At 38.2% G+C, this 22,212-nt stretch overlaps 1 protein-coding gene across 2 annotated transcripts in view; it reads right to left on the bottom strand.

The window, feature by feature from the left end:
- Positions 1 to 672: 672 nt before the first annotated feature.
- syt7a (synaptotagmin VIIa) overlaps positions 673 to 22,212 on the bottom strand; it is a 140,197-nt gene continuing 118,657 nt past the window's right edge. For both annotated transcript variants that reach the window (XM_066667277.1, XM_066667276.1), the window contains 6 exons: positions 9,725 to 9,836; positions 9,208 to 9,472; positions 8,481 to 8,650; positions 7,873 to 7,987; positions 6,386 to 6,585; positions 673 to 4,738 (listed from right to left, as the gene is read on the bottom strand). In XM_066667277.1, coding sequence (XP_066523374.1) covers positions 4,634 to 4,738; positions 6,386 to 6,585; positions 7,873 to 7,987; positions 8,481 to 8,650; positions 9,208 to 9,472; positions 9,725 to 9,836 — 967 coding nt within the window. In that variant the 3' untranslated portion in view covers positions 673 to 4,633. The remainder of the gene's footprint in view (positions 4,739 to 6,385; positions 6,586 to 7,872; positions 7,988 to 8,480; positions 8,651 to 9,207; positions 9,473 to 9,724; positions 9,837 to 22,212) is intronic.

Below are 22,212 nucleotides of genomic sequence, written 5' to 3'. Positions count from 1 at the left end.
CTACACACTCATACACACGGTAGGACTGCCATTTAACATATTCAAATAGTCAGTTAACACACCTGCACACTTACATCCAGCAAAGCCACAGTCAGTCTCTCAGTGTAGCCATGTTCTACATGAGTGCTACTTTAGTGCAGATAAGCACACAGATCCTGGCAGTAATAATAAACAGTAGAGATCTGCGTAGTTCAGCACATTATAGGCAGTGTTTAACCAGTTATTACAGCTTTCACATTTACACTCTCAATCACACAGTGGCAGTGTTTAATCAGCTAAAACACTAAAACACACATTCAGACCTGGGCAGTGTTTAATCATTTCAGCAGCTGTGTTATCTCGGTATAATGGAGACAAAGATTATAGGAATCAGATTAGAGGAAATATGAGATAGGTAGTGGTGCTCCATCACCAGCTTCTGTCCACAGAGGACACAGAACATGATACGGCAAAAGGCGGAAAACGCTCTTGCTTTCAAATGATTTATTAGCACTAATTTGGAAAAAAGCCTAATACTTCCAAGAACTGAAGCGTTAACAATTCACTAATTGCTCAGTAACCAAAGCAACAAGGAGGGAGCGAGGGGGGGCTATACTAAACAACAAATTCAAGCACTTGAGGAAAAGTTCCTCAAATGGACATGGATTATTACAGTTAAGCATGAATGGTAGTAATGGATTGATTGGAGCCCTGCACATATATATATATATATATATATATATCATTAATTATAGTCACATTAATGCTTAGAGGACAACAACTACACAAAAAGAGTTTGCAACAACTAAATCATGTTTCATATAATTTTCTAATAGCTGAGTAAATCTGTCAGAAGTGCAAGATTTCAAGATTTCAACTGATACCCTATTAATTATGTATGGTTGTGGAGTAGATGTTATGTAATGAAATGTTTTGCATGCAGTAATTATTCTATATTTTTTATATTTACATTTTTGCCTTCTTGTCATTATTGCTTGACATCCTAACAGACAGACAGAGAGAAAATGCCATTAATGCAGACTCAAGGCTGTCAATATAGAATGTAAATAGACTTTTCTCACCAACACAATAAAAATATGCAAAACATTCATAGCAACTCTCACCTTCTAAGGATTAACATCTACCTAAATGTCTGGCATATGTTTGCACTTAGTGAGGTGCTCTATGGCTCTAGTAACTCAACGAATGCATTATCCACTACTACTGTATATACAGCACATACAAAGTCCCGACCTCTATCAAAAGAACCACTTAATTCTTATTGATTGTTGCAGAGTAGCCAGTTTTCAGCTGTCTCTTAAAGCTCCCAAGAGCAGGAACAGAGTTGATTTTATTTGGCAGTCTATTCCTGTCTCTTACCCCAGTGTAAAGACTAGCTTTGGTCTGCCACACTTCTGAAAGGAAGAGGTCTAAAATTAAGTATCTTGGTTCTTGTGCAATGGCTAGGTACGTCCTGATAACTACAAAACAGTTAAATAATGTTGACAAACAGCTCTAAAGACAATTATTTCCCCCTAAAGTTCCTGAGATTCAGATAGTTCAGGGTGTTTTTAGCCATACTGGAGATATGCACTTAACAGATATAACATGCAAAAGGCCAGGGACTAGATTCAGGATGTGGCCTAAGTTCCCTCACTGAGATGCACTGCCCTCCTCAAAGCCTTAAGCTCTCTAGTGAAATCCTGCAGCAATTTACAACACAGAAGCCATATTGCTCTTTTCTTTTACTAAAATCTGGTAACATATAACTGACAAACTGTCTGACATCTGCTTTTATGTCTGAAAAGAAAAAAAAAGTCTTGTCTAGGTATAATTATTATTTTGCTTTTGGCCCAGCCTTTACCCACCCTGGCATTTAGGTCATGAGCAGCTCTTCTATTTCCTTACTATAATCTGAAAGCCACACAGCCCAGCTGACGCAATATGCCAAGGGATATGACCAGACAGACTCCATGCAGCAGAACAGTACAAGCAAATTTAGTTTAGTATTCTAATTGTGCACACGCACACACACACACACACACACACACACACACACACAACGCTGAGACGAAGTCTGACAGAATGAATAGAACGCATGACTGAATAGTTTATCTAAAGGGCTTCCACTGTGGACAAAGGGCTGGTAAGTCAAATAGGGATTTCATTATTGCACTTGACCTGCAGCTTCAATTAAGTGTTGGCAGTTTCTAAGGGGAAAAAGGTCCATATTCTTTTCATACCCCAGTGGAAAACAAGTTTATCTTGAGGCCTTGGCCTGAAAGGGAGGAGAGAGACTTCGGTTTCCAATGGTCCCTTACCCCTCTGCTCCTTTGGCGACCCCATAGCAACAGCCCCCTCCGCAACAACATCAGCTTAGCACCAACATGGCCTGGGAGACTACAAAAGCCCACTTGTATAACTGAGATTCAGCCATAACACACTCATTAAATATGGCATTGTTTAATATAGAATGATTGCTAGAATCTCACATGGAAACGTTCCAGTGTTTTGCTGTTAGTCAATGTCTCAACTAACTCTCCGATCTTCTTACATTGTCTGGATTTGCCTGGAGTGACCCAAAAACAAGAGACCAAATCCATCTCTCAGAAATGTGTTCTTTGTAGTATCTCAAGCTAATAAAAGATGAACACATTCACTACAGCTTCACACAACAATGTGGAATGAGTGCCTTAGAGTTTAACAAATTATTGGCTTGAAAACCCAACATCTTAATGTAAATTTGTCAAAGGTAGACAGACATGAAGATCCAGAGAAAGAATAAGAGGAAGAGATTCTAATATTCATCAGTGCTGTCTTTTCTGGCCCAGCCTCCATTTACTGCTGCACCCTCCTTGAGTTATCCCTCCCTTAAAATACAAAACATATTATTGTTATAACAATTATTATTATATTCATTATTACATTGTCAAAATTGCAGATCAACCACAATTCTCCATTCCCCCAGAGTCCTACAGAGAGAGAAAGAGAGAGAGAGAGAGAGAAAGAGAGAGAGAAAGAGAGAAAATAGAGAAAAGAAGGTAACCATGCACTTTGACAGTTTTTTCACATCAGTGATCACACACACACACACACACACACACAGGTAAAGGCAGTTTTGGGGGGAACTGTTTATCTCAAGGATTCCTGCAGAGATGTGTTCCCATCATTGAGTGAAAGAAAGTGAAAGAAAACCACAAGCACAAAGCAGCGTACACTACAGAAGCCCCTGACTGGGCGCACAGCGCGGCTCAACAAACTCGCATTTTGCTTCTATTTTCATGGCAAGTTTGGAAGAACATTTTGATTGGTTTCATTAAATGTCTATTTTTACAAAGAAAATAATAAAAAGACATCAAGTTTTCTGTATTTTTTACATCTCTTTTTCAAATATTCCAGAGGAATGGACAGTCTTACAATTGCGTGTTTTCCTTCTTCCCGACTGGGTTCAGAGTTCAGTAAGTAATATTTCTGTTGGAGCTACATCACGTCACCCACAGCACACAGAAAACAAAGTGTCCCAGGAAAAGAAGGGAAATTTAGTATTTTTGTGCCAAAGATAGAGAGAGCACACAGAAAAAAGATCAGGAGAGAGGGAGAGAGAAAAGAGGGCAAGTCACTCAGAGGGACAAGTTATCTTTAAGAGAGAGAGAGAATGAGAAAGAGATAGCGAGAGAGAAAGAGAGGAGGAAGGAGGGCAGAGACTGGAGATAACAGAATGATGGAACAAAGATGGAAGAAGAACAAAAGGTAATGAGATGAATTATATTATAAACTGGAGAAAGATGGTGATAAAAGGCAGAAATCAATGAAAAAAAAAACAAGTATCTGACCTATAGGCCTTAGCCCCACAAGGGACATCAAAGGTCTGGAAAAAATACAATTCCCAGAATTCCTTTTGTGTGTAATTCTGAAATAGTCCACATGATGGCTGATAAATGAGCTCCCATGAGCCTCCAACGGCTCTTGCCTTCAGTTAATGAGAGAGTGAAGACTGACCCACAAAAACAGGAGCGAGGAGAACAGAGGAAGATAAAAAACATGAGAGATGGATGTAAACCATGGAGGCATATACAGAGGAGAAAGTGGGACCTCTACAGAATGGATTTATGTATATACACACACATAAAGATGAACAGAAAACTGGACTAGGTGGAGGACAAAGGAGAAAAACATTGGTAACACATTACATTAAAGTTTGCATACAGTTTTTTAATGGCTTAATATAATTTTTGTTAGAGTGTATCTTTAGAAACACTGAAAGTCAAGACTTATTATTTGCTTAGAATTATAAAAGGTGAGCTACTTGGTTAAAGTAACTGAAGGCTTAAAATCATTTCATATGCAGACCTTAACAAAACATGTTACCAAAATTACAGCAGAGTCAACGAAGGTTCGGTGAGTGATAAAAGGAAGCATTAGAAGGTATAGAGGAAGAGAAAGAAAGAGAAAAGGAAAGAGTAAAGGAAAAGACAAGAGATGAAAATAGGAAAGAAGCTGAAAGGTGGAAAGTTAAAGGTTACTAGAGTGGATGGCTAAAGTACCCGTGTTTTGCAGTCTGGCAGCGAGTCAGTCTTGTGCATAAGGGCGGGGCTGGGGCTTGAAGGTAAAGGTAAGAGGAGAGGGGGGAGGGAATGGGCTAAAATGAGCATGATCAGGCTTTGAGGGCATGCCACTGCGCCACGTTGGTGCGCGGCCGGCTCAGCATGTCCTTCCAGTGCTTCACCTCAGCCGGACCACTCTTCCAGGACAGATAGATCTGGCATAAGAACACACACACACAAACACACACACACAAGATTTATTTTGAGCGAACCCAATCTTAAATACATCAGGTAAACTATAACATCTGTAAACTATACATATGTTTTACAGTTCACTCAACCACTCATTAATTTAGTCATTGGAACTAAATCAGTAAAAAGTAAGATTATCTTTGGCCCTAGTACAAACAGCAAGTGACAAAAACTGATGAATAAAGTCACCTTCAAACGTAATATTTCTTTTCATTCAGAGTTCATTCTAGGACTATTGATTAGAGACAGATTTGTTACAACCTTCATTTATTCTGTAATTACTGGAATTGATGTAAGAAAAAGAGTGAGGCTTTTAATCCAAAAAACACTGTCCCAACTGTGAAGCATGGGGGTGGCAGTGTCATGTTTTGGGGCTGATTTGTTGGGAAAGGGACTAGTGCACTTCAGAAAGTTGATGACATCTGAAATGCCATCACAATGCAGTGGCCAGAAAACAGAAACCTTGGTCTAGGAGAACAATCATACTAAGCATTTATTCCTTAAATCAAGTTTTGTCAACGTGTTTTAAGGACAACAACGTGATTGCACTGGAGTGGTCATTACGAAGTTCTGATATGAATCCCATAGAAAATACATGGAGTGAACTGAAAATGTGTGCTCAATTAAGAAGGCCACTTAAATGAATAATAGTAGTTCTGTGAGGAGATGTGGGCTAAAATGTCACAAATGTATTGTGCAAAGAGCTTCTGCAAGGCTACTGTTAGCTGCAGATTTAAGAAAATAAAATCGAAGCCACAAAATACTAACAAAATGTATGTAAACCTTAAAAAAAGCTGATATAAATATAACTTGAAATAGATTACTCTTTTAGCCATTATTCAGAAATTCTTGTGGAAATAACATACACGGACACATGAAATGTTCTGAGTCATTAACAGTTGAGTTAGACCGTCTTTAACATAGGTTTAACATTTGTAATTACCTGAACATATTCTTTATAAATCAGAACAGACTTGGTTAATGTTGTGAGCTATACTCTATGTTTGGTTAATGTACAGTTTAAAGCAGAATATTGAGCTTCACCACAACAGAGTTCTGCTTCAGCTCTAGTCTCAGTGTGTGTATCTTTGTCAGCTGTGCTTACTAAATTATACATTTCTCAATCGCCAATGGTACTTGACAAATCCATTTCTCCTTCCTTTGCATCTCTCTCCTGGATTCTCAGTTTCAGATATGAATCACCTAACGACTTGATGAGAAAAGACCTCATGGCGTCTAAACATTAAACTATAATTTACCACACTAGTGTCCCAGCATACTAATGTGACATTCACTCACTGCTGCATGTATAAATACAATAAAACCAGGACTGGAGTTTCAGCTAATGGATGAGAGGACAGGATGCTTATACATACCAATCTGCAAAGACAAACATCAGCGTATTTAGTTTAGCCACTAATATTTTTATACAGTGAACCCTAGAAGAAATGTGTCTTCTAAACATTGCTCTTTATTTAACAAAGTAATAATTAACAACGACCTTTTGATTACATAAACCTAATAACGTAGACGTTTTTTACTGCGTGTGCAAATTTGCTACAGTGTGTGTGCTTGCGAATATGTGTGTGTGTGTATGTGTCCGTCGTCACCTTGCCAATGACATCATTACGGCTCAGCCGGTCCTTGTCCATTACGGTGATGATGATGGTGGTCTCTCGGAGCACATGTGCAGGGACATCAAAGGGGAAGGACTCGTTGAACACAGGGTTCAGGCAGCGCTTAATGGTCACTGTCTTTTTCTTCTCTACACGCTTGTCTTTGTGCATGAGCCACACCTTCACATAGGGATCTGTAGCCAGTCAGAGAACAGTACATATTATGCAAATATGACCATCAATCAGTTAAGGCAGTGCATGTCTGCCATGACTTTTTAGCCTAGCATTTCTTCAATCCATTCCCATAACAATTTACTGATCTTCCTCCATTAAATCACTGGGGCAATTCCTTTATTGCCTCCTGCTTTCAAATTACAGCTTGGTAAAATTGTAAAGTTCTGAAAGATGGGGTAATCCACAGGGCACCATAGCTGGGTAAAAGTGGAACAGCAGTCTGAGCTGTAGTCAAAAATAAATAAATAAATAAAAGAGGAGAGTGCTTGCTCTGATTGTGCAGAGATTCAAATATAAGTGTTCCTGACTCCACAGACCCATTTTAAAATATCAGAGGTCAGCAAAGGAGTGTTGAGACGGGGGACAGATGGAGAAAATTCAACACAGCATACCAATTAGGCAGCTAAAGAAAACAAAAAAAGAAAGTGATACATACATATGGTTTATCCCACAACTGCATGGGTGCTTCATCAATGCTATAAACATTATACGGCTACAAGTTTGTAGAAACCTGCTCATCCAGAATTTATTCTGGAACAAAAGGGATTGATAGGGGTCTGCCCCACTTTTCTGCAGTAATAGTCAATACTCTTCTGGAAAGGCTTTAGACTGGAAATTGAAACACTGCTCTAAGGCAGTGCTTCTTAAACTGTGGTACGCAAAGCATCCTAAGGAGGTACACCAGATGACATCTAAAAATGATTGAATAATTTATAATCTAAAGTTTTCATGTGTAAATTATACAATCTGTTTCTGAGTTTTCATAATTTAGTTTAAATAGAACAAGCTCATGTTTTGCATTACAAAAATATGAAATGAAAATTACAATCTGATGCAGTGCATATCTAAAATATAGTATATTCCCACCATAGCTTCCAAATCATAAGACAAAACCATGGTAGCAATGGCAATTTGATGGCACTCACACGATCATTCTGGAGGTTTTGACATAAAATCTGTTAGTCAGTTATTCGTTATGGAGATTCTATAAGCTGTGTGTTAAACCTTGAAAGTCTATGTCAGCAATGTTTGATGAAGCAGCTGATATTGCACATCTGTTGTGTTTAATCTAAGGTTACCACTAATATAAACACAAATTATCATGATAGAATCATTATAATAACTATATGTATATTATGCATTAAGTGTGCATTAAATATATTTTTGTATTTAGTGCATAAAGGTGAATAATATAAAGACTTGTAAGGACACTCACGTCTATTGCTTATCTACTAAAGCACATGTACCTGAAGTGCCTCCGATGTCCATGGCTTTGAGGTTGCGTGCTTTAATAATATTGACCGTGATGGTGTTAGCGGTGGGGTTGTAACAGAGAGATACAAGAAGGTCTCCTCGACTCCCCTGCAGATCAAACACAAATAAATATTTCTTTCATTAATAATCAATCTCACACAAACACCAGGGATCCAAAGCAACTGATGCTATCTGAAAGAAGCTACACTTAAGTTTGTGTTCAGCTAAAATTCAGTTCACAAAAAAATGCACAGTAGAACTAATAATCTACTAAACATTAGTTATTTTTCTGAGTATTTTTATTTATTATAATTAATTATTTTTAAATCACTGTAAAATTAAATAATTATTAAGACATAACTCTTTTAGTAACTTAATGCAGCTTGAGACTGATCCAACACCAAAAAGACAGCAGGACACTTTATACATGTAAATGTATATGAAATGATGATTGATAATGAATGGTTATTTACATTAGCACCTGACATTGCACCCAGTATCTCTAAATTTCTCTCATTCTAAAACCTAAGAATCCAAACAGAACTCTTAATAAGATCAATCCAACCAGGAGAACACAGGCTTGATTTGTTTAGGCACTCACGCTGCCGTCACTACATGGTTTCAGCTCCTTCCAGAAGGTCTGGTTGTGGCCCAGTTCCACTTTGTTTAGTGGAATGGACACCTCTCCTATGGGGTCGTTTCTGCTGAAGCGGTCATAATCCAGCACCTGAAGGTACAATGTTCGCTCCCTCACCTTCTCATATGGAAAGCCTGATAAAACAAGGGCAGAAATAGCATAAGTCAGTATAAGTTGTGGCAGTTTGCTGTGTCTGATCCACTCATAGTAGCTCAACACACCACAACTACGTCAGTGTCACTGCAGCGCTGAGAATGATACCACCACCCAAATCCTACCTGCTCTGTGAGAGGTCCTGACTATTGAAGAACAAGCAACTTACAAAATATTCAGAGCAAAAGATAGATTGGACATTGGAGCTGAGAGGATGGACAGTGAGTGGAGAAAAAACATGGTGGTATACTATTGGTATTAAACAAGAATGCACAATTATTCCTCTTGCAAACTTTCCTTGCAAAAACTAGAAAAAAATTATCTATGCTATTCTCAGTTAAATAAAACTATAAGATGATATTTATTATTATTATTATTTGTTTTGTTTTGTAAATGGGGTTGTAGGCTAATTAAAGTACAGATAAAAGTTTAAAGTACTAATGATTGCAGCCTCAAACAAATAATGAATTTTGTACCATCTCCAAAGATGTTTAATCATTAACTGTGAGTGAAAACCTACATTTAGGAACAGACAAACCTTCAAACAAGAAAGTCTCGTTCCAGTGAGGATTAAGGTTCTTCCTTTTCACTTTGGTCTCCAATTTGTGCTTTTTGTCAGGCAGCAGGTAGATTTTTACGAAGGGGTCAGAAGTTCCAGAGAAGTCTTTAGCAGGTAGGTCTTGACCTTTGATGATTTTGACAGTAAGAGTAGAGTCCTGGAAGCTGTAGCCCACACTGAACTGAATCCTGCCCAGCTTCTCACTGACTGGACCTTCATGATCTTCATCCGAGCCAGGAGACAACTAATGAGTGAGGAAACACACACACACACTCCTTTTTGTGAACAAATGGAAATATTAATAAATTATTTCAGCAGATAAACAAAACCTCACAGACACAGACACTCATCTCCTCTGAGTCACCTTGGCAGTACAGTGGTTGAAAAGACACTCTGGCTTTAAGTGAACAAACTTCAGCTCTCACAGATATGACTCAGCATGAGAAACAGAGTGAGATCATGAAATGCATACACAAACACACACACAATGTCTTACCATCACCATATCCCCAGTAAGCGAGTTAGCGAGGTCAGAAACAGAGGAATGTCCATCAGCATCTGGAGGCTGACCCTTAGGACTGTTGGCAGGCTTATTCCCCATATTCCTACTGCAGACAGACAGAGAAACAGAGACAGACACAGTGATTCTCCACGCAATGAAGATGAGCTTTCAGTGCGAGTACTTCCGTTTACCCCTCACTGGCCCAAGGCGCTCTCATCAAACAAACCCAATATAGAATCTTCAGATTTTACATTTTGACTACAGCGAACAAATTTCAGAAAAATATATGACCTTTGGCTTTTTTTTTTTTTTTTTTTATCTCTGAGCTGCACACACAGCTCAGACAGTATGTGAAGAAATTCTCAACAAGATTAAGCTCTGTGCAAAACACCAGCAATTACACAGATAATTATAAACCTTCAGACAGATGAACATCTAATGAGTTCTGAAAGGCAGAAAAACAAACCAAGAAATGACACTTAAAATACATTCCTAGATTCTAAATATGTTGTGAAATGAAATACATAAACACAGAAAGCAGCGACTTGTAAATACAAATTGACTTGACAAATTATTTAACAATTTTATATCTTTTATATTTAGATTTATATTTAACATTTATATATGTGCTGAAATTGATGCCAGCAAAGAATGTAAGGACAGGATCAGTTTAAGAAAATCTTGTTATATGTTCATAAAACATCTTAAAGTCTCACTCCATTAATCAATTAATCCCCAAAAAAAACTAAGTTGCATTAATCAAAATGACATATTTTGAAGTTATTTCCAAGATAAAAGTACCTCAAAGGCTTATTTGTATCCATACACCTTCACCTTTATTCAGTACGTGAGGATCTATGAATATGAAACTAATCCCCACAGCCATCTGCACTTAGCCTTCTGCAGCTCACCAGCAAGTTAATGGGTTTGGTTCCTTGGATTTATGATGTAAAACACTCTGGCTGTCTGAACTCAACCTTTTGAGTTTTCAGATACTCGTCAATTCAGTGCAGAAATTATTACAATGACAATGTTATCAAGTTTAAAAAAAAAAACCTTGATATTCACTGAAAGGGAAGTCTTTAAACATGTGAATCAATCACATTTGAGTATAAAAGGAGCATCTCCAAAACAATAACCCTCATTAAGAAATTGCAAGAATTGCACTGTGCATAACATCATCAAATCATTCAGGGAATCCAAAGAAACCTGTGTCAAACACAAGACTGAAAACCACAACTGAATGCCATGTGATCTTTGGGTCAGTTGGACCCCACAGCATTAAAAATTTAGCGTACTGCTCCGATGGACACCACATGGGTTCAGGACTACTTTGACACACTAGCTCAAACTTTTCCACACTCAGCAGAAGATATATGTCAATAGCATCTAGAAATGCCCCTGCACTCTAAAACAGGCTGAAGCACAGTTGGAATGTGTACAACACTTCAATAATGGATGTTTGTGTTCTCCAGGCCACAGAAGAAAAAATTACAGTGGGCTCAGTTTTAGTGTTAATATCATCTCAACTACCCTCGAAAATTCAGGAAAGCCAGCCCTGATTGTTCCTAGTATACACGTCACGGTCTGTCAGGCTATGAGTATTTTTTTGTGCTGTTTTCAATGAGTTTCAATTCAAACCACTTTTATAATACATCATTTTACTAATCACTGCTTTCTGCTTGTTTAAGGAAATCCAAATTATCTAAATTATTCTGGAATTGAGATATGTATTTTCAAATATATCAAGGAAGTTGTTTTTTTCTTATACTCACAGACAAGTCATTTAAGCACAAAGCAGGATCTAATTTTTGAATTATACAACAATAAGCCAAAGCATTTCAGCACAAACAGGAATTTCAAAAAAGAACCAGACACAAATGATCAAATGATCACTCAATCAAACACTGACTGAACAACATTCAAATGTGTTATTTGTTTGTTTTTTTGGAGGATGGGTGATACGAGTAAGCTGACAAACATCACATATGCATGAGCAAACAGCCAACTACAAAGAAACAAGGCCTGTTAAACGGTAACAATACATTCATCTCTTACAATTTAGCAGGTTTAAAGCCAATGCTTGAATATGGAGTGGTCTGTTTGTTACATGGCGGTAGAACTTACAGAACTAGTGAACAGAGCCAAATCCTGCAAAGAACTAACCAACATAAGAGTAAAAAAAGATCCAACCCAAAAGTCAGAGAGAGAGAGAGAAGACCTTGTATATTATGACGCAGGGAGTGAACTGACTGGTCAGGAGACAGTAAGAGACAATGGAAATTAACTGTTAAACACTGATAAAGTGACAGGGAAAAGAAGAGAGAGAGAGGATGGGAGGGAGAAAGAGAGACAGTGGTTTGATCACAGAAAAAAGACAAGCAATGGAGACACAGATGAAGACAGTAAGACAAAGAGTGGACAACTTAGACAGGAACCGCAAGAAGAGAGAGAGAGGAAAAAGAGAAAGAGTTCTCTGTGTCAGAGAAGAGAGGCAGCATATTATTAGCATGACTACAGACTGAGGCTACAGAGTCAAACAAAACCATGAGAGAGAAAGAGAGACATCGACTACACCAGCGCTGAGTTATCAGAGGAGCAGAGCTGCAAAAGACAAGAAAGAGAGAAGGAAGGAGAGCAAAAGAGAGAGCAAGAGAAGCCTGAAAACACAAGAAACGCTTAATCTGGTCAGTCAGATATAAAACAAAGAAAGGAAGAAAAAAAGAACTAAAAACAGTGAACAAAACCAGCGCATACAGAGAGCTTAGCAAAAGAGAGTGTATATGCTGGAAAAAAGGAGAAGGAGAGAGAAACAATACATTCTAGATTAGTTTGACAAAGAAAAGAAAGACCAGGATGAAGCAATTTTTTACAATAGAGAGAGAGAGAGGAAATCTAGAAGAAAAGAGAGAAGGAAAGAATAGAGACACAGTGAACAAACCGGACAAGGCAATGCCACAGGAAGAACAGAAAGACGGACGGACGAACAGACGAGGGTGGGGCTGTACGCTCAGGGGGACGACATGCATCTTTAGAATGGTGGGGAGAAGAAGAAAGAAGAGAGAAATAAGAATATTCTAAACCTCGAGACTGATTATTCACAACTGAATTTGGAGCTATTAAGACTTTTGAACCACACTAGGTGGACCCCAACAGTCTAAAGAGCGGGAAGGGGCCCAAGTCCAGATTCGGGCGGCTCTGATCCACAGGGGTGCTGGGTACACAACAGCAACATCCAGTAGTGATGGGTTTCACTGCAAAAACCCATAAACTGTCTGTCTGTCAACACGTTTTACACATCAAATATGGATGTTAAAAACTGATAGAAAACATTTTTTTCTTAATTTCGCTAAATTCACTCATTAAACCAATGGGATAAGCACAGCAGTAGTGTAGAAGACACACAGACAGACCCGGGAAGTCTTAAAGACACAAATAAAGCAAGCCAAGCTAGAAAAGCAGACGAAGAGACAGAGACAGACGTACAAACGGATAAACAGATGTCCGTAGAGAGACAGAACACCGACAGACACAGACAGACACGGACAGACGGGACTGGGAAAGAGGGTAAAGATTGTCAAATCAAGGTTAATATTCATAATTAATGTAAATTAGTAAGGAATTTGTTAATCGCTTAATTGCGTAATAGAGCGCTGCTCAAATTAGTAGCCTGGTTAATCAGATGCTAATTGGTTAGTTGATTTGTTAATTGGTTCATTAAATAGATTTTTAGTGGTGCCCACACACACACTGAGCTGTGAGAAATATGATGAGAGTGCATTTAACAACGGAAAACTTGTGTGGAAGGGGTGAGAGAGAGAGAGAGAGACACACACACAGAGAAAGTGAGAGAGATGGGTGTGGGATATTTCTCAACACTGACTTTAAAACTGAGGCAGTAAGGAAATGTGAGCAAGGAGAGAAGGAAAGTAAGAAAAGATCCTGCTCTTTTTCTTTCCACTACCTCCCTCTTTATTGACTGGGAGGCGACAGATCAAATCCTTGACATTCACTAAAGCCTGTATAATTCATTGTGACTGAAGCCTTGCTCACAGTGAGGACTGCTGTTCTCAGGGCTTTAAGACACAGTGTACAGGTTTACACAGGGATGTCAGGGAAAGAAATAGGGGACTATATACTGACCTACGCATGTCCATTTTTCAACTCTGACCAAACGTTTCAAAATAATACGCAGTATACTTGGTGTACAGAAATATAAAATATGGTACAATACTTTATGAGAGAATGCAATAACCATATTAAGAATAATCAGTAGTGCAGATATTGAATCAATACAACAGCGAGACACAGACAATAAGAAATGGAGAAGGAGAAAGGATGAAAGCCTACAACAATCAAAACTAATATTTTAGATAAACAGATATTAATAAATGTGATTTATAATTTAAGATATTTTAAAGTACAACACTAAAACGGCTACATTTGTTGGTAATCTAGCTTAAAGGTAAAATACCCTTCTTCTCAAAGCACACATGACTCAAATTTAGCTAGGAGATACAGTATTAAAAGTATTTTTATTATTACTATTATTTAAAATTATAGATTCAAAATAAGGTGGTGCTTTTATAATGTTATATATACTTAGAATAAATACAAAAATAATTGTAATTATGCACTAGATAAAATGTAAAATATCCTATTCCTAGTAAAATAGGGCCCAGTCACTCTCTTCCTACCAGCAACCACAACATTCCTGCTAACCCTAAAATACAGGGAATTAGGGTAAAATGATTTCCCCGCCAAAAAAGTGGTAGATGTGAGTGAGTGTAACCAACAGTTAAACACAATGAAGTGTTGATTAACTGCTCCAATACGCTGGGTATTGGATGCTAACGTCAAATAACTGGCCTGTCATGTGAAGAGATGTAGAAAGGGTTAAAGTAAATATTCACATACACAATATCACTACTTACTGTAATAATGTTACATGATATAATCTAATATTACAGGGTTTCATTTGTTTTTGAGTAAATCAACTCTTACTGCTCAAATAAATCACGTTTTAACGTGAATTTTCTCAGGTGCCTAAACCTTCAGCACAGTACTGTATAGTAATCTAAGATTATTCTGTGGTATTCCACAATTTTATAGCAGCATGATGCTTTATTTCTTTTAATCTGGTCTGTCCTGTGTGTACTCTTTCTTTAAATTCATATATATATGTAGAGAGCTTTTTTGTATTGTCTTTTGTACACTTGTCTTCTCTTATCCTCTGTATGAACATAGCACTGTGTCCTGGAATACGCTTATTTTATTCTTCGCTAATCTGTTGTGAGACGGAATATGACGAGAGATCATGAGCTATGACATGGATTTCAAAAACAAAAACACGTTGATCTGGGAAATTTAAAAACCAGACTTCATGTTCCATTAATTCTTTTTTTATTTCTCTCAAGGGTCAGTGCTGTTATGACACAGTTCTACAAAAACGTTCAGCTATTTCTACCGCAGCTTGTAATTACTCAGGCAATCAGCTTCAATTCTCCATGCAGCTGAACAAGCAGAGTGGAGATTCACCAGTAGGGGGCAGAATTAACCCAAAATCACACCCCCGTGAACACTTCTGCTCATCCCACTCCCACATCGAAAGTGGGCTGTTGGCATAGCAACCAGCGGGTGTGAGAGAGTGTGTGAGAGTGTGTGTGTGCATAGAGAGGGGAGGACATTGGGGGGGGGGGGGGGGGGCAGCAAACAGACAGTTACAGTGCAAACACAGCAGACGAGGAAAGGATATATGACAGGTACAGGTGAGAGCCTCGGTAACACACTCACTCACACGCACACACAGACAGGGTAACATACATTCTGAGGCAGGCGGGTGGGCCGTTTGTTGTTCACCGTGACCTGTTATACTATCCTGCTGTTACCTGCCTGGGGGGCTGCGAGTGGCACCCCCTCACCCACGCGCCGTAAAATTGGGGAGAACAGCCTCGGCTGCAGGACTGGAGAGAAACTCGAGAGACACACCATCCCACCCTCCATCCCACCCTCTATCCCTCCATTTCTCCCTCAGTCCCTTCATCTGTTCTCTAAAGATCCCCACAGCAAAGCAATGGCAATAATACAATGTGCACACACACACACACACACACACACGTACACCCATAACTACTCACATGTTCTCTCTCTCCACTCATACAGATCTATATCTACAGCCAGACTGCCTCCTAATAAGCAGACCAGAGCAAATACTGTACACGCAATCACTTGTTTATTCCACTCATACACAAATATAGTATATCAATATCCAGACCACCTTCAGACTGCAGACCCACACACTATCTCTCTCTCTCTCTCTCTCTCACACACACACACACACACACACACACACACACACAAACACAAACAAACAAGAACACAGTAAACAAAAACACACCAGCCAGAATTCACACAGAACCCCAGGACACATTTCTAAACACATACAGCGTCTCTGTGCTGGGTGTGTCTAGTTAGCAGAGCTCAGCCAAGAACCATCAGAGTGGAGAGAACATATGAGAGGCTATTACATAACCAACCCACTCCACTAAACACTCTATGAGTGTGTGTGAGTTTGAGAGAGAGAGAGAGAGAGTAAAAGAGTTGTAAGCAAGCCTACAAGACATAAAACAAACCAAAAGTGCTACCCTGTTGTGTATACCAGGGTTGCAGGGATAATGAATGTTTATGTTCCATTATTATGTTTTTATATGCCCTTTTTGTATCCATTGGGTGGGCTAAAAAGCACATGAAACACAACAGCAGATTTCTTTATTCAACAAAATCACAAGTAGCAATGTTTGGCAAACCTGCAGGACTGCACAGTACTACTGCAAATACAATGCAACAAACTAACAGTGTGAGTCTTTCATTATTATGCAGCAATATTGTGGTAGAGCTCTAGTTTCAGTGTTCAAATACAATGTGGCCACAATGAGATTAATCGCATGATTAACATCATTCATTCATTGTCTGTAACCGCTTATCCAAATCAAGGTTTTGGTGGGTCCAGAGCCTACCCAGAATCACTGGGCGCAAGGCAGCACCTATGGACACTTTAGAGTCACCAATCCACTGTGTGAGGAGACCAGAGCACCTGGAGGAAACCCAAGCAGACACAGGGAGAACACACCAAACTCAGACAGTCACCTGGAGCAGGACTTGAACCCACGACCTCCAGGTCCCTGGAGCTGTGTGACTGCGACACTACCTGCTGCACCACCGTGATTAACATCATAAAACTACAGATTGGCCAACATTACAATAATGAAAATGTCTAATCACCAGCTGCATGTTTGAAGCAGAGAGAGAGAGAGAGAGACAGAGAGAGAGAGACAGAGAGAGAGAGAGATTTTTTAGGTTTTGTTGTTGTTCCTATCCATTGCTATCCAGCAAATAAAAATGTATATCTGTCTGTTGTTTATTTTAAACTACACTACTGTGTCAGGGTCATAGATATAAATATAACAGACCTACATAACATCATTTTATACAGTGTGAAGTCTCTGGCCCATTACAGCAGTACCACTTTAAAGTGTACTAGTAAAGTTTTCTAAAACGCAGGCGTCAAGAACAGCTCTGACTACTTTGATATATGTTTAATTATGCCAAAGAAATACAATCTATTTCTAGGTAATTACAACTAAATACATGATTACATCCAACCTATTGAGCTTAGAGCAGTTTTTTTTAGCATAACTCAAAATGGTCTGAGGACTAAATACAGAAATTAATCCGTATTTTCCAAGCAAAAAAAAAGTAAAATGTAATAACCCTAATGAAGTGTTCCTTAAATTTTGATGTTATATTTTTCTGTTCAGGCCTCAGATAAACAACAATTTGAACTAGATTATTATTTATGCTTTCCCTCTCAATACCCACATGTTTGTGGATCAACTGCATGTCTCACATGAATGGTTCACAGTGTCATTTACTGCACACTCTGCAGTACTGAGAAAGCTGAATGTCAGTCATTGAAGAAAGGAGCTAGGACTGTACAGTGTTTCCAGCGGTTCTGACCACTGCCACTGCATAATTCATAGATGAACCCAGATAAATTTAGCTTACTCTGAAAACTTCTCACAGCAAAAAACATCACTATGTTACGAATATTCAAATAACCAAGGCTATTTGTAGTTTGGTAGCAGAGACAGCAGAGACAGCAGCAGCAGTGCAACCACAATGTAAAATTTAAAGGTTTATAGAAAGTGCAACAATATTAGTTCCTTAATATTAACCATCCTATGGAGGAAAATCGCTGTTCAGACAGTGAAGTGTTATTTTTACTAGTGTCATTTTAAAAAGACATGTCGATAATAAGACACTCTACAGTTTGAATAACACTGATACAACCAACTTCCCCGCAATATTACGCTACACGTTTCTTTTACTGCTACATTCATCAGTATATACATGTTCTGGTTTGGCTTTCTGTTACACTGATGGGTGGTATCTACTAAAGCAGTGTATAGGTGCTATTCCTGTCTGGAGCAGTGGTTCTCAGCCCTGGTCCTGGAGTCACACTGCCCTGCAAATTGTAGTGGTTTATTTGCTTAAACACTTCCACTGCAGCTCTACATTAGCAAGGTAGGGGACATACAGGACAAGGGGTTGAGAAACACTGTGCTGTCCTAGAGTTCAGCACCTTGGACAGCTCTGTCATATAACCTAGCTAGTACAGCTGAGTACACTCTGCATTTGTGTAGCATCTAAAATCAACGCTCACTCAATACTAAAAGTTTGTTAAGAAGAAAAAGGATATGGGACAGAGAATGGATACAGAACACCTAAAACTGACTAGAACTACCCACATAATGTTTCTGGTATTGTCTGTCAGAAAAGAACTTGCATTTCTGTATTTGGAATCTTTCATTTTTTAAAGATGACATTTATTTTGTATGAAAAATAACTTAAAAACAGAACAAAAATGTTCTGACCCCAAAATACCACTAGGTTTTTTTTTTTTTTTTAACTTTTAGTTACTTTTTTGGAGATACACATATACATAAACTGTATAAATACATACATTACTATAGTATAATGCACTATAATCACTGTTTTTGTACCTTTAATTGTATGACATAAACTTACTTTTTATTTTTTATTTATTTATTTATTTATTTATTTATTTATTTATTTATGAGGCCCTTTTATTTGAAAGTACAAATCTCTTTTTATTTAGACAGAGGAATTTTATTAGGAATTCAGGGCAGCAGTCTGGCACTCAGTTTAGTGCTATTAGTCAGGTCTTCAAACAAATATTCGCAAAGAATGAATACCAGGAGAACACTATTGTTCACTGTGTGATACATATGTGTGTTACATAATTGTCTCAATATGCACACATTGATATGTAAATTTATGTATGCAGCAACCTCCCACATCTATTGAATATTATCTCATATGAAATCTGCCTCACAAATCTATATATTCACAGACACAAATGATCAATTCCATGCATATTTAAAACTCCTGTTCTGTGACTGTATTACGTGAGTCTGTTGAATCTGTGAGATCCAGTTACTCTGAACTTGTCTTTGTATGCAATTCTGCACATAATCAATAAAGGCACACAGATACAGCGAGACTGTAGTCGATGCTCAGCTAATCTGAGTATCGACTGATATACTCATATACTGAGAATACTGAGCCATACTATACCCATATTATTTACTACAGAAAGAGTATTCCCAACATGGGGATTAAATGTTATGCAATTTACCCAAAGGTATAATATAAAGATTATTTTAAAGGTTTTCTTAAATACTTTATTAATTCTCTGATCAAGTTATAAACTGATGAATAATATATTACAATTATCTTGTCAAGCTGTTGTCCTTGAGATTTAATCACATTTAAAAATGTGATACATTCCAGACATTAATATTTTTAGAATCAAATTCACAATGCTGTACAGTTTCCATGGTCACTGCAGAATTTTCTATTGCACTGTTCATTATTATGGACACATTCAATTTTTCTTCATTTAATTCAATGCAGAGTTACCAATCTTGTCCAGAAAAGTCTTAAGTAGCTGCAGGTTTTTATGCCGAACAACCAGAAATACAAAAGCATTTTTATACCGGATAGGTGTCCCCTGACATGTAGATTCTCTCTGTCCTACCATTTAAAACCTGTGAAATTGGACAAGGCCAGCATCTCAAAGATTCTGAATGAACCAGTTAAAGACACCAAAACCAAGAGCAGGTAATGACTGCAAGGCAAAAGTGGCTTATTTGGAAATAGATCTAAAACAGAATATAGTTTTGATTGGTTTAATTCATTTTTTTTATTTAACTGTAATCCACACACTATTAAATTAAAATAGTAATAAATAAAGAAATATGTCCAATCTCTTTGTGTATGCGTGTATGTGTGTGTGTGTGTGTGTGTGTGTGTGTGCGTAAGCCTGAGGTTGGTTTTAAGAATGCAGGGGTGATGTCTCTGATTACACAGTAGAGTAACGTTTAGACTTATATCACTGAATCACTCACACACGCACACATACAAACACACACACACACACACACACACACAGAGCTGGCTGTAAATGGCATGCTATGTGCTTCCCTGCAGCCATTCACTCTCCACCAGGATCACATCAGCCCAAATCTGTAATGTAATATAATCACAATTCTCACCAAGCAAAACAGAAACCGCACAACTGATGTGTGCCTGTGGTTTACGCTACTGTCGCTGTCCAATAAAAACACGGATCTCCAAAACGGTGCCATGCATAGAGGACGCATATGCTTCATAACTACAGCCATCCGATATTGTATGACGTCAAAATATGCGTGTGTTCACATGCACTTGGGTGTGTAAGAAACACGTCACATTCCTTGATTATGTGCGTTAGATGATAAATTTGCCTCACATTACACACTCTATTTCACACCACGTTAGCGTAACTGTGGTACTACTCTAATGCAGAACAGCTAATAGATTTATTGGGTGTTCTGGGTGATGTTATTACTGAAATAGCTGCAGCTACTAGGCCATTGGCACATGTCAACTGCTTAAAGGCTAAACAGTGAAAGAGAGTCTCCTATATTTCTACCTTCCTCAATTTCCGCCCGTTTGCCCACCGTTTTAGCTCAGGAACTCTGAGTCAGTTTAAATACTGAGTGTGTTATATGTGTGTGATTGGCTCTCTTTCAATCACATCCCAAACTTAATATCTATCAAGTAAAGACAAACAAATAACATGAGGTAAAAGTGAATCCTGTAAGCCATGCCCACAAAGGATCAATGTGAATTCATTCATATTCTGTAACCACTTTATCCTTTTCAGGGTCAGGGTTGGTCTGGAGTCTACCTGGAATCATTGGGCATAAGTTTCAGTGTGAACCAATAGTAATTAATACATGGCCAGACTAGTTTAACCCTGTAGTTAAACTTTCACTCAGACATAATCTGATGGAATTGGGATGATACAGTATTGCATTTAGATAATCTTTTATTTTGTATAGCAAATGCACTGTATGTTTATTCCAAAAAGCAAAGGCACACAGTGTGTAACAGTGTGGTTCACAGGCTGCTCCACTGTTGGTGAACCCTACTGAACGTAATCCACACTCCTCACCTTTAAAGCCTTTTGAGTTTGAGATTAAGGCTTTCCTTCTCTAATATAGTGACAGAAAATACAGTGAAGAAAGCTCTGCTTCTGCATGCTGAACAAATTTATTGTGCCTGTCCCTGCCACGCTTATGGCATGTTTAACGATATCCAAAGCTCGCCATGTGTTTGTGTGGCTCAGAGAGAGAGAGAGAGAGAGAGAGAGAGAGAGAGAGAGAGAGAGAGAGAGAGATAATAATAATAATAATAATTTTTATTATTTGGCCCCCTCCAGGGTGTGTTCCCGCCTTGCGCCCAGTGATTCCAGGTAGGCTCTGGACCCACCGCAACCCTGAACTGGATAAGCGGTTACAGACAATGAATGAATGAACGAATTTTTATTATTTGTATTATATATTTATTATAATTTATTAATTGTTATTTTCTTTTAAATAATCAATATTGTTGAATTAATGCTTTGGCAATACTGTATCTAAATATGGAGAGAAATGCACCCAAACGGGTAAATTAAGAAATAGAGAAATCTAGAAACAAGACAAAAAGAGAGAAAAAGGAAAAAAAAAGAGAAACAACAAAAGAGAACCCAATAGAATGAGAGAGACAAAATGGGGAAAAAAACACACAGGAGTGGGTTTCCTCTTGTTCATTGAGACTGTTATTCATAAAGCACTTCAGGTAACACCTTATTTATGCCACAGAAACAGAGTCATTACTGAAATGATTCTGAAATGAAACTATTTTGCACTGATAGAAATCTGAGAGTGAGAGAACTGTCAATCCTACCTGTACACTCATGAGAAATGTGAGCTCTGGTGTGTGTGTATGTGTGTGTGTGTGTGTGTGTGTGTGTGTGTGTGTGTGCGTGCGTGCATGCATGTGTGTGTGTGTGTGTGTGTGCGTGCGTGCAT

The sequence above is a fragment of the Hoplias malabaricus genome, chromosome 4 (genome assembly GCF_029633855.1).
Source record: "Hoplias malabaricus isolate fHopMal1 chromosome 4, fHopMal1.hap1, whole genome shotgun sequence".
Taxonomy (NCBI): Eukaryota; Metazoa; Chordata; class Actinopteri; order Characiformes; family Erythrinidae; genus Hoplias; species Hoplias malabaricus.
The sequence above is the reverse complement of the archived record's forward strand: the minus strand, read 5'-3'. Positions and strand labels throughout refer to the sequence as shown.